Raw genomic sequence first — 12,814 nt, 5'->3', positions numbered from 1 at the left:
TATTATATAGACGGAGATATGAGAGAATAAATCCCAAGCCGATATAAGGCGATTGTGAACACGTATGACGTACAACAATGTAAATCAATGTTCAATGTATAATCGAAAGACAAATATATACTGTTTTTAATCAAAAAAAAAAGATAATTTTGAATTGTTTTATTTCATAATCTTATTTTAGTTTAGAACTTTAGACCTATATCATCGCTTTAAACTTTTAAATTTAGATTTTTATTTTTTTGGTTTGATGTACAATTTTAATCGAGAATCAATCAAAGCCCTCCGATTTTGCTGGTCTCTGTGAAAGTCGGATTTCAATCAAGTAAGTTATCATGTTAGCGTAATGATAAAATATATATTCGTACTTGAATAACATTGTTGGAAATTTTTGAATTTGTAGAGCTAGCTAATTTCCAAAAACCGGCTTGATTAAGTTCTTGCGCTATAATTTGTTATAGAGTTAAGTAATTTACCAGGTGGAGCTGAAGGAAAACTACTTGTACTCTCTGACTTTGGTGGAGCGGTGGGAGTGACGTTTGAAGTTGTTGGGACGTTGGATACACTTTCATTCTTGGGTACGCAACAAGCCATGGCATTTTTTAGCTTAGCTTTGATCTAAGAATTAACATCTTATGATAATTTAGTCTACTACGATTCAACGTTTAATTACTCTTTGAGATCCTCTCTTAATGTTGTCTTTCAATCCAGACGTCTTTTCCTCTGCCAAGTCTTTCATCCCTTGAGTTTGGTCCTCAACTTCTTTCTTAGCTTTTCTACCAAAGTTTTCCACGGGATTTTTAATCCCGTTTGTAATATTGCTCTTTACGTCTTTGGTTTGACTGTTAACTCTTTGAACTTTAGATGGGTAGGTCGTTTTGTTCTTTCCTAAGGATAGTTTGCTGCTAGTCGGTTTTTGAGTTGATAAATTTCCTGCCGAACATTTGTGTATCATTATTTATATTTGAAGTTATCATCTTTAAAGTTATGATAGTTTACGTTTAGATGAACCCTTTCGAAGTGGAGGACCTTGTTCATTCGTGGACGTAGACGGTTGAGGATTCGTCACATCTTGAACGTCTTCATTTTTTCTACCCAATTTAGCCTTCAGTTCGCCCTAAAATTTAGGCATTATCTTAAGGGAGAACCTTTATAGTCAAATGTAATAACTTGAAACCGATGGCCTTACAAGCAAACTGGGCGACTCTGAGGTTCTTTTACTCTTGGTTCTAGATGAAGTCCTATTTCTCCATTTTGGCGTATTGAGTTGTTGGTCTTTAGAAGATGTTTGTGGTAGCGGAGGAGGAGGTGGTGGAGGAGGAGGTACGACCATATTTTATAGCTTATTTTATAAATTTAAATTTGAATCTGTAATTTTGAAAAAGTTGAGTAATTCTCTAAGCCTGAAAGTTTTAAAAAAAATTCTCGCTTTCTCTAATTCAAATTCCGCGCGTGCTTGTTACGTCACTACCTCGTGAGGCTTATTTCAAATTACACGCTTTGATTGGTTAAGAAGTTTCCCTGATAAGAGCTGTACATATGATTAAGTACTGTTACGGTGGATATTTTAAATATATTTATCGTAAAATTTATTAATTGAAATAATAAGGAATTAAACTTAAAATCCTAGAAATCACAAATTTACCCACATTTACGTTTCAATTATAAATCTATTTAATATTTTAGATTCAATATTATGAGCTTATGTACAGCTCTGAACCGACTTCCGAATTCTTGTCATTTTACAGTTTTACTCATTTTAATGGTGTTTGTGTGTTGTCCAAGCTTTGTTTTAATTTTTTTAGTTTAATTATTAGTTGGTCTCAGATTTTAGGCCTTAATAAAAATAAATAATGAAGTTCACACATTGCTTCCCGCTATGTAGTTAATTTAACCGTTTTTATTCGAGTTGGAACACTTTATTAAACTAAAGTAAGTGTTTTTGGAAAATTTAAAGTCAAACGTTAAGCCTTTGCCTAATTTCACTGATTTATCAACTGAAGCCGTTGTTGTTTTTATTGTTTGAGAAGGGAGGCTTAGTTAATTTTGTAATAATAAATTAGTCATACTCTTTTTCGCCTTATCGCGTCCATAGTTGGTGTATAAATTCTAAATCCGCTGCCTTTTACTTGCAAAGCTCTCAGCCATAGAGCCCTAGTCGGGCAATGTTTTTTTATTAAGATCTACCACAAAATGGTTAGCATAGTCTGATTAAAATATCAACCACCGTGTTCCTGAATTTAGTCTTTGTTCATTTATACGCTTATTAATTTAATTTTTAAACTGACAATTACCAATAATAGATCAAGATGACCAGTAGTCAGGCTCTTGGCAATGTGACAGCTAGATACGGCCTTCAGCCGGATCTGTCTGAGACTTCGGTACAGCATCTTGAAGCCATTAAAAGGCACTTAAAGGAGGAAATACGTAAAGAGCTCAAAATTAAAGAGGGAGCGGAGAAACTCATCAAAGTAACGACGGATAAAAAATGCCTATCTGATGTCAATTCTATTGTAAAGCAATCCAATGGGAAGCTTTACGAATTGCAACAAGAATTACAGCTCCTCGATGCTCATATATTAGTTTCTCAAAGTCAGAATGCTAGTACCGATTATCTTCCAAGCACACCGGGTAAGAATTAAACAGGGTTCGTACACGACCTGGAAAACTTGGAAAAGTCAGGGAAATTTAAAATGGGCCTAAAATGTCAGGGAAATTTAAAATGGGCCTAAAAAGTCAGGGAAATTTAAAATGACCTAAAAAGTCAGGGAAATGTCAGGGAAAAATATATTGGAGGGAAATTCAAAGTATAATGGTGATCAGAAAAATTTTTGTCTGAGATTTGAGCAAAGCCCTAAATTTGCGGAGCTCGCTTCGCTCGCTCAGGTTATTTATGATTTACTTTAAATTAAATTTAAACGAATTAATTGGCTAATTTTTATAAAAATAACTCGTGCAAAAATTATGTGAGTTAATATAGATTGGTTTTCATATACGTTCGTCATGTACGTTATTGCAAATGGTCAGGGAAATTTGTGGAATTTAGTCAGGGAAATCCTGGAAAAGTCAGCTAGGAATTTCATTCCAAAAATTTTGTACGAACCCTGTTAAAATTCCGCGATTTTTGGTTGGTAAAGTTAACTTTGAAAATTTATTTTCAATAGATGTAGTAACTCCTCCGGTGGAATTTGAAGATCCAAATGGAGGCTATCCAGATGCTCCCATTTCAGCCACGAGTCAAAGATTACTTTTACTCGAAAAACAGTTAAATATTGAATTGAAGGTTAAGCAAGGTGCTGAAAATATGATTCAGATGTATAGTGGTTCTAAAGACCGGAAATTACTGGCAGAAGCGCAGCAACTCTTACTAGATTCTAGAGCTAAAATAGATTACATCAAAATGATGATTAGCAAAGTGAAACAGAATAAAGACTCATCAGTGTTGAATTGTCCACCATGGAGTGGCTTGGAAAATAATTCCAATGAAACTGGAACTGGTAAATAATTTTGGGGGGGGGGGGGCTTGCTTTACAACAGGGCCCCCAGAGGTCCTATAATTCCTATAAAATCCTATATTTTTAAAACTGTCCTATAAAATCCTATAATTTTGGTTAAAATCGCCAAAAATCCTATAATTTTGAAATTTGAGCGAATTCTATGCAAACCATCGGTTAAACCAGGATTCGGGTCTAAAAAATATCATGAAATGAGGATGGTTTCCCTCGTATTGTAGCTAAACTACTAGTTTAACTAGTTTAAAACTAGTTAAAAATAGCTCGGTATATATGGTTCTGATAACAGAACGTTCAGGTGTGCACCACCATTTATTTTAGTGTGTTATATAATTCTATTATTCTGGAAGCCCCTGTTTGTCGTAGCCCTAAGTTTTTAGTATTGTTGGATGGGGGACAAATAGGACTATAACATACTCAAAGGGCATACCCGTATCTCTAGTAATAGAAACAGAGTTATGAACCTCCAAAATTGCGTGTAATGTTTTTCTATGGAGGGGAGTATGTTTGTGAACATTTTGCTTAATTACTCGGCCTCTGTTTGTCGTAGCCCTAATTTTTTGGTATGGTTGTATGGGGGGCAAATAGGGCTATAACATACACAAAGGAGATCCCCGCATCTCTAGTAGAACCAGAGTTATAGGCCTCTAAAGTTTAGTGTAATGCTATCCTATGGAGGGTATGTTTTTGAACATTTTGTCTAATTACTGGGCCTTTGTTTGCAGTACTGGTTCTTTAAAAAAAATAAAAATTAATATTTTAGTGTCCTATATAATCCCATAATTCTGGAAAAACGTCCTATATAATCCTATATTTTCATGAAAAAAGTCCTATAATTCCTATAAATATTTTCAAAATTCGGCTGGGGGCCCTGTTACAAGTTTTTGTTGTAATTATTCAATTTCAGCTAAAGTTCCTGAAGTAATGTCGCCTCTGGAGGTGCGTATTGAAGAGCTCAGGCATCGTTTACAAGTGGAATGTGCTGTAGTTGAAGGCGCCAAGAATGTACTTCGTCTGTATCAAAACTCAAAAGTTACTGATAGAAAAACACTTACAGAGGTATATTTTCATTAACTAGCATCCAGTGGTGTGCGAGTCCCGTTTTTTCGGTTTCGAGCCGAGTCCGAGTATCGAAACTAATTTCTTATCGAGTATCGAGCCGAGTATCAAAAATACTTTCGAGTATCGAGTATTTAGATAGGTCAAATTTTGTTTGTTCTTTCGAGTAATTATCGAGTCTCAAATATTGACTTGTCGAGTAGCAATTTTGTAAATTTCTTAAAAATAACGAAGATGTTCAATTATCTAATATCTAACTAGTTCAAAAAGATTGTTAGTGATCAATTAAACATTGAACAGGTGATTTTCAAAATAAATGCTCATGAGCTCATCGTCTGCTATAGTTGTAAGCCTTGGATTCGACTCATTCGAGTATTTAAAATGTTAAAAAGCTACTCGAATCTTTCTCGAGTATCTCAAAGTGTTGTTATCGAGTATCGAGTCGAGTACTCGGCTCGATACTCGAACCGAGTACTCGAACTTAACGAGTACTCGCACACCCCTGCTAGCATCCGGTATTTATGTTTAACAAGGGGATATTTATTTTCAGGCGCAATCAAACCTTCTAGAATCTAGTTTGAAATTAGACTTATTAAGATGTTCCTTGGAGTTAAGACGGCTGGAATTACCAACTTGTTCTCCAAAATCTGACGCTCTTAAACAAGAATTGGAGAACAGTTTGGCCACCAGCCCCGTACTTTACCCATCTACTATTCATCCTTATGGCATTAAAAATGATCCTGGCAAATTTTCACCACCATCTTCCATGTACGCTAAGACTTCTTTGTCAAAACCCGCTTCGGTTACTGGCAAATTGGAAGTTAGGCTCATGGGTTGCCAAGATTTGGTTGAAGATGTTCCGGGTCGTCTTCCTCGAACAAAAGAGAATGCCGTTCACTTAAGCCCTGGTGATTTTCGAAGTTTGGTGCGCGCCACTGGTAAAGGATTAACCAGTAGGGGATCTTCCAGGGTTTATAATATTAAAGAAGAGACTTCGAGTAGGCTTTTTGATCTTCTTTTCAGGCAACGTTAACTCTGTTATAAATGAATTTGTTTCAATTTTTAGATGAAATCATGGCAATCTTGAAGCTAGACAACGTGACTGTCGGTCAAACTTCTTGGAAACCTTATAGTCAACAGTCATGGGATCAACGCTTTACCATTGATTTAGATAGAGTAAAGGGCGCCTTTTAAGATGATACAACAACTTTTGACCTAACTAAATGGGTCACACAACCCAACTAGTTTATTCAACTCAAGTTGACTGATCTAACCGAGTCAAAAGTTGCCTTAAAGGGAGGGTGAAGTAGAAAATCAAGTGATTTTTTTTTATCGATTCTTCTACTAATTTTAAGACCAGTTTGCATAGTGAAACATTCAGGAAATACCAACTCCGAATGATTTTAAAATTCAAATTAGGCTCAGATTTAAAGGATAATTTTAAACAAGGACTGCCGACCAATCGCGTAACGCCCTGCCTTTTTGTTAACAAAATTCTCGTGGCACGCTCCATGTCTCGCGCCACGATTGTCACATTGCGCACGAATTTTATCAAATCTCGTGATAAATTTCATTTGACACGTAACATGCGTGCCACGAGAATTTTGTTAACAAAAAGGTAGGGCGTTACGCGATTGGTCGGAGGACCTTCTTTAAAATTATCCTTAAAATCTGAACCTAATTTGAAATAACTTTAAAATCATTCGGAATTGGTATTTCCTGAATGTTTCACTATGCAGACTGGTCTTATAATTAGTAGAAGAATCGATAAAAAATCACTTGATTTTCCACTTCACCCTCCCTTTAAGAACAAACCTTGTTAATTTTCGCAAGCCTTTTTGGACCTTTAGTCATGTTTAATCTATTTTGCAGTCACGGGAGTTAGAAATTCAAATTTATTGGAAAGATTGGCGCTCCATGTGTGCTTTAAAAATATTACGACTGGAGGAATTTGTAGATGATAATAGGCATGGTCTGGCTCTTCATTTAGAACCTCAAGGCCTTTTATTTGCTGAAGTAATTCGCTGCCATAAATTCGTAGCAAGCAATGCTATAGACGTAACAATGTATTAATGTTTCTTATAGGTGAAGTTTGTAAACCCCATGATATCTAGGAAACCCAAATTACAACGTCAAAGGAGACTTTTCAGACAAAATGGTTCGAATAAAGTTTTTTTTTTTTTATTATTATTATTTAATACTAGCTGTTATTCCCGCGGCGTCGCTCGCGTGTAATAAGAACTTCCATCAAAATGATATAAAGAATGGGTAGATTTTACTGATGACTGATATTTTTGTAGTGCCCACCCTAGGAGCGAGGGCACTCGGCGTTGCCCGTCAGCCCGTCGGGATGCATTTTTTATTATTTTTCGCGCGGACATTATTCCATAAAGAAGGGTTTTAAGTTTTTGGACGCCATTTAAAAAGATGGCAACAAATCGAACCCAAAAGACAATTCAGCCCGTCTATAGGTCAAAGGAAATCAGTGTACTAAATATTTGTGAAATCAGTTGAAACGCGCAGACTTTGTTGCATAGAGAAGATTTTTTTACATTTCTGGTCGCCATTTTTTAAGATGGCGTCGGATTGGGGGGAAAAATCTTTCTTAGTACGCGCCTACTACTTATGAGTAACGTTCCTGCAAATTTTCAGCCTTCTAGGGCAAGCGGTTTGGGCTGGGCGTTCATTATCAGTCAGTCAGTCTGTCAGTCAGTCAGTCAGGACTTTGATTTATATAGATATAGATGGGTTTCTTTTAAAAATAACTTAACTTTAATTTCAGGAAAGAACTTTTTGCGTCCGGGTCAAATGAATATCAATGTGGCAACATGGGGCCGATTGATGAAGAGAGCCATGCCCCAAACATCGGAACCTTCTTCAGCCAGTCCTCAAAGAGGAAATTGCCTGATAGAATCGGTGGCCACACCAATCTCCTCGCAAAACGATAAAGAACGTCTTCCAACTCGACTAGATTATAACTCCTCACCTATATTGGGAGACAATAAAGACAGAAAACAAAGTGACCAAGCTGATGGACCCATCGTTACAACACCAAACGTATTAGAAGCTGATGTTTTGGTGATTATTTTTGTTTTAACTCTTAGTGGACGTTTATAATTAATATTCTGATACATTCTGACAATGTTAGAAGGCATTGGGCAACTTTGAATTCCTAAATGACTCAAAAGGCAGCTCGACTGTACAGATAACGGATGCTTCCGAAGACGGGCAGCTTTTCATCATCAACAACGATTTAAAATCTCGCCACTCGACTCCCGAACCCATAATAGATTTTCCAGAGGAAGAAACGAACTTTGCGCCAGTATCTAATAATGTGTCTAGTAGTAATGATCATGATCATCATCTTCTTCTTCCTAATCGCGAAAATGTCAAACAACAGCATAATCGCCTAGATCAAGTAGTTCCCGAAGTACCACCTACACCTCCTCCAGTACCACCTCATCAATTAAAAGAAAAAATAACACCGCCGCCGCCGCCGCCTCAAATACTCACGCCTCAAGATGAAACCAAACCAATATTAACCTCCGGATTGAGTTTGGACCATTTTCAGTTTTTAAGCGTATTAGGAAGAGGACACTTTGGAAAAGTAAGTTTCTATCTGCCTTTTGGCAAATTTTAAAGGAAAAGGACGGGTAATGTAACATTATACTCTAAGAGAACTGAACGGCCATTTTCTAAATATTAAAGAAGAAAATGGTCTCTTATTACAAAGTTATTAGCATTTAATTAGTCTTAAAAATAATCAAGGACTACTGCGCCATCTGCCATTGCTTTAGCGGCGTCTGCTATCCTGGACCTCTTACCTCAGCCTCTGAGAATTCAACCAATCACGTAGGGGTAACAGGTTCTGGCTAGCAGACGCCACTAAACAATGGCTGATGACCAGGCTTGGAAATAAGGTTTATTTCTGAACTAGTCCTCCGGACCAGTGACCCCTGATATCTTAAATATGAAACTGGTCCCGGGACCAGTGACCCTTCCCCTATTTATTTTTCTACTGGTCCCAGGACTTGTGGTCGTTCACTCTTCTAAAAAATCTCTCTCGGCGCTTAGGGTTGTATACACAACTGGACTCCTGGAGTCGAAATTTATGTTAAAATGAAAATAATTAAAGAGGTCCCATATCAATTTTTAATAAAAGTAGGAATTAATAAACTAGTCACTGGGACCAGTGATCCTCACGTTTTGAATAAAAAAAAGTGGTCCAAGCTATTAATAAACTGGTTTTTGACCTGTAAACCTGTCTTATTTCCTAGCCTGCTAATGACGCGGTAGGCCTCGTTTTTAAGATAATTAGATGCTAATTATTTTGTAATAAGAAATCATTTATTTATTTTTTAATATTTTTCCTTTTATTCATTCTTTTAAGGAATAATGTTATGCTATGTGACTTTTCCTTTCAATAAATTTGTTTGTAGCGATATACAGTAATTCTGTTTCCGCGTTTTAAGGTTATATTGAGCAAATACAAAAATACTGGAGAATATTTTGCCATAAAAGCTTTGAAAAAAGGTGATATTATTGCCAGAGATGAAGTTGAAAGTTTGATGGCTGAGAAACGAATATTTGAAGTGGCCAATTCAATGAGACATCCTTTCTTAGTTAATTTATTCTCCTGCTTTCAAACAAACGTAAGATTATTCTTATTAAATGTTAAAACTTATTAATTATTAATAATTATTTTTATTATTATTGTGTAGAGCCACGTTTGTTTTGTTATGGAATACGCGTGTGGAGGCGATTTGATGATGCATATTCACACAGCTATTTTCCCTGAACCGAGAGCCGTATTTTACGCCGCGTGCGTTGTTTTAGGCCTACAGTATCTACACGACAATAAAATTATCTATAGGTAATTATTATTCTAATTATCTATTTCAAAATTAAAGATAAATAATTTTAATTAAAATTTTTGAGTTCTCTTTCATTTCATTTCAGAGATCTTAAGCTCGATAATTTATTGCTTGACACAGAGGGTTATGTAAAAATAGCCGATTTTGGTTTATGTAAAGAAGGTATCGGTTACGGTGATAGAACAGGAACATTTTGCGGCACTCCTGAGTTTTTAGCACCTGAAGTTTTAACCGAAACATCTTACACTCGAGCTGTAGATTGGTGGGGACTCGGTGTACTCATTTTTGAGATGCTTGTTGGAGAGGTACGTTTATATAATTAGTAATTATTAATAACATCATTAGTGATTGGATTGAAATTTAATTTGTTGTATCTTTCTTTCGTTCTTTCCAAGTCTCCTTTTCCCGGTGATGATGAAGAGGAGGTTTTTGATAGTATAGTCAATGACGAAGTGAGATACCCGAGGTATCTTTCACTAGAGGCTATTGCTATTATGAGAAGGGTAATTAATTAATTAATACTAATTTTTTAAATTTTCAATATTTCCCTCTTATTTATTTTTAATGTTAAATTGCTTTAAATTTGTAGTTGCTAAGGAAAAATCCTGATCGCAGATTGGGCGCCAGTGAAAGGGACGCTGAAGATGTAAAAAAGCAGGCTTTTTTTAGAGTAAGTTGAATTTATTTTCGAACGTTCTTTTTTTCTTTCTTTGTTCAAGTAATTAATAGTCTTATAAATTCTGATTTTTCTACTTAATTAGAATATAAATTGGGAAGATCTTTTGATGAGGAAGATAAGACCACCTTTTGTACCAACTGTTGTAAGTATAATATGTTTTTAACTTTTTAAGATTTTACTGACTTCTCATTTATGTATAAAGAAAGCAACTTTTTCCAAAAAAAGACACTTTTTCCAAAAAAAAGACACTTTTTCCAAAAAAAAGACACTTTTTCCAAAAAAAAGACACTTTTTTCCAAAAAAAAGACACTTTTTTCCAAAAAAAAAGACACTTTTTCCAAAAAAAAGACACTTTTTCCAAAAAAAGACACTTTGTCCAAAAAAAAGACACTTTTTCCAAAAAAAGACACTTTTTCCAAAAAAAAAGACACTTTTTCCAAAAAAAAAAAGACACTTTTTCCAAAAAAAAAAGACACTTTTTCCAAAAAAAAAAGACACTTTTTAGTTTAATTTTTAAGGTAATTAATAATTATTTTGATATGTGTGTTATCAGAAAACTCCCGAGGATGTCAGCAATTTTGATGAAGAGTTCACTTCGGAAGAGCCTAGTTTGACTCCACCGAAAGAACCGCGACCTTTAACCTCCGAGGAGCAGATATTATTTCATGATTTTGCGTATATGGCTGACTGGTGTTAAAAAACAATTGTTAATTAAGGTCCTATCCCCCTTTTTTCTTTCCTTTCCCCCCAAAAAATCTCCCGTTAACTCTTTCTTCCTCCTTATTTATGGCTCATTGACAATAACGCTTGCGTTACTCTTTTCGACATTGTCTATTTTATTAAGGTTAAAAGTAATATTGCATTTATATATGATTTGCGTGGTTGTTTTTAATTGTAAGAGTGACGGATTTTACAAGATTAGAAAAAGAAAAAAAGAAAAAAAAATACAAATCTGCGAGAGAAATAAATTTAATTATGTAGCCAATTTAATAACCAATCAGGTGCTGTGAATAATAATGTTAATTAATTAATTTAATATCTATGCCTCATAGTTTTCAATTGATATTAATTGCGAAATTGTAAAGATTTTTCTTCTCTTTAAATTAATGGAATCCAATAAAACTGTAGAATGTTTTTTATTAGTGTTAAAATTCTTTTAAAAATTATTATTTAGTTTATATTGACTACACTCGGTCGGTTTTGCAGTCCATCATCCTATTTAGTCTGTACTAAGCCGTTGACCGCGCCTCACCAGGCGTCGCTTTGCCTGAATCATGACGTTTACGGTTTACTTAATAGCCTTTCTTTGACGTGATCCGAGCGCTCCGAAAATAAAATCATCTTCCATAGGAAAAACAAGATGGTCTAGCCCATAATTAAAGCAAGTAGTCCACTAAGCCTTGTGAAACCGTAACGTCACGTATCGAAATACGTACAGAACGCCATCTGATAGCGTTTCTTAAACGATGCCTTCGGACTTAGGTAATGGGCGCCCTCTTTCGGATGATTTACGAACTTAAAACGGTAACGATACGGTTACGCAAGGCTAAGTGGACTACTTGCCTAAGCCACATCGTTTACGTACTCTCGCTATCCCTACTACAATAAATATACTTCTAGTGAAATATACCGGTCAGAGGGAATAATTTTTCAATGTCTGCTTGGCAAAGAGAATCAAATATCGCCAACGCCCGTTACTAAATTACTAATAATATTACTACTTACCACTACTACTCAGGTAAAACTATTAGTCCCATCGATACCTTGTAGCTAAGAAGAAGCCAAAAAATTTCCAAAGCGCGCTTCTAGAATTCTCGCCCGCTCGGACCGGTTCTACATCCATCCCATTCCTCTCTCTCCCACTCAGCACAGCTCGTGGATACTTTCGTTCTCTCTCCTATCGCTGCAAGTTCCCTCTTGGAAATAGCACAGGTGCACAGGTCAAAAACCAGTTTATTAATTGCTCGGACCAGTTTTTTATTTGAAATCCGGGGGGGGGGCGGGGGGTTGCTGGTCCTTGGGACCAGTTTATTAATTAAGAATTCTTATGAAAATTCAGGAGGGATCAGTTCAAAAATTCTAGTCATTATATTTTTTGGGTAAGGCTAGCTTTTATACAGAAGTCGAGATGTTCTGTGTAGTGACACCATTGTCGAAGAGCTCGAATCATCCTATGATGGGACTTATGCTGCAAATAGTTGCTTCAGCATAGGCAGGGGCGGACTGGCAAGCTGCACAGCCATCTGCCACCGTTTTAAAAAGGGTCCCCCAAGCCGATCCCTAAAATGAGAGGGAAGTATGTCGTTATAATGCACAGGGCCATCGAGAGAGGGGGGCAGATCGGCCCTTTTTCCCGGGCCCGTACCTCTCGGGGGCCCGGCCGGGCCTCGACCTTGGTTTATTCTAGTGGATAATGGCTGTAAAAATATAAATATAAAATTTAAAAATAAATTTATCTTCAACTAGAGCTTAAACAGTAAAATTCAAAAATTGATGAAGAGTAGGAGTTTTTAAACTTTAGCCTTCTCTTAATGTGCTCTCAGTCCCTTGTTTTCCCCTTTTCTCACTAAGCATGAAAGTAAAATATAAACGGAGGTTTAAGTTTTGTTTCTCTCGCAATAGGCCACGGAAAAGCTTCAACATCTTCTGGGCCGATTAGAGAGGGGGGCAATTCGGTCCATTTTCCCGGGGCC

The 12,814-nt window shown here is 36.1% G+C and overlaps 2 protein-coding genes across 3 annotated transcripts; one reads left to right on the top strand and one right to left on the bottom strand.

Moving 5' to 3' along the window:
- Positions 1 to 429: 429 nt before the first annotated feature.
- On the bottom strand, positions 430 to 1,330 carry LOC149661650 (uncharacterized). Its single transcript, XM_089843796.1, has 4 exons — positions 1,187 to 1,330; positions 997 to 1,114; positions 671 to 930; positions 430 to 615 (listed from the first exon to the last, which is right to left on the bottom strand). The coding sequence occupies exons 1-4, from the start codon at positions 1,328 to 1,330 to the stop codon at positions 430 to 432; spliced, it is 708 nt and encodes a 235-aa protein (XP_089699922.1).
- A 403-nt stretch (positions 1,331 to 1,733) lies between these two features.
- Pkn (serine/threonine-protein kinase N) lies at positions 1,734 to 11,287 on the top strand. 2 transcript variants are annotated; one of them, XM_089843206.1, is made up of 17 exons: positions 1,734 to 1,924; positions 2,301 to 2,628; positions 3,162 to 3,494; positions 4,417 to 4,568; positions 5,119 to 5,566; positions 5,635 to 5,744; positions 6,441 to 6,584; positions 6,654 to 6,726; positions 7,351 to 7,646; positions 7,717 to 8,175; positions 9,041 to 9,220; positions 9,290 to 9,441; positions 9,528 to 9,747; positions 9,838 to 9,945; positions 10,032 to 10,112; positions 10,204 to 10,263; positions 10,675 to 11,287. In XM_089843206.1, the coding sequence occupies exons 2-17, from the start codon at positions 2,307 to 2,309 to the stop codon at positions 10,816 to 10,818; spliced, it is 3,282 nt and encodes a 1,093-aa protein (XP_089699332.1). In that variant the 5' UTR covers positions 1,734 to 1,924; positions 2,301 to 2,306; the 3' UTR covers positions 10,819 to 11,287. The 2 variants fall into 2 exon arrangements, with proteins under 2 accessions (XP_089699332.1, XP_089699331.1); XM_089843205.1 differs by lacking the exon at positions 1,734 to 1,924 and having other exon boundaries at positions 7,720 to 8,175.
- The last annotated feature ends 1,527 nt before the right edge of the window (positions 11,288 to 12,814 follow it).

Source organism: Phalangium opilio, unplaced genomic scaffold (genome assembly GCF_054372755.1).
Source record: "Phalangium opilio isolate 3A_F unplaced genomic scaffold, DU_Popi_V2 ptg000070l_1, whole genome shotgun sequence".
In the NCBI taxonomy this organism is placed as follows: domain Eukaryota; kingdom Metazoa; phylum Arthropoda; class Arachnida; order Opiliones; family Phalangiidae; genus Phalangium; species Phalangium opilio.
This window is presented reverse-complemented; position numbering and strand designations above follow the sequence as displayed.

What these genes read in the sequence shown, in the direction of transcription:
- Pkn (XM_089843206.1), top strand. Translation starts at nt 2,307, where the DNA reads ATGACCAGTAGTCAGGCTCTTGGCAATGTGACAGCTAGATACGGCCTT. An exon ending in AAGGCCTTTTATTTGCTGAA is followed by an intron (nt 6,585 to 6,653) that starts GTAATTCGCTGC and finishes TGTTTCTTATAG; the next exon opens with GTGAAGTTTGTAAACCCCAT. An exon ending in CTATTGCTATTATGAGAAGG is followed by an intron (nt 9,946 to 10,031) that starts GTAATTAATTAA and finishes TTAAATTTGTAG; the next exon opens with TTGCTAAGGAAAAATCCTGA.
- LOC149661650 (XM_089843796.1), bottom strand. Translation starts at nt 1,330, where the DNA reads ATGGTCGTACCTCCTCCTCCACCACCTCCTCCTCCGCTACCACAAACA. An exon ending in CAGAGTCGCCCAGTTTGCTT is followed by an intron (nt 1,115 to 1,186) that starts GTAAGGCCATCG and finishes CCTAAATTTTAG; the next exon opens with GGCGAACTGAAGGCTAAATT. An exon ending in TTAAGAGAGGATCTCAAAGA is followed by an intron (nt 616 to 670) that starts GTAATTAAACGT and finishes GTTAATTCTTAG; the next exon opens with ATCAAAGCTAAGCTAAAAAA.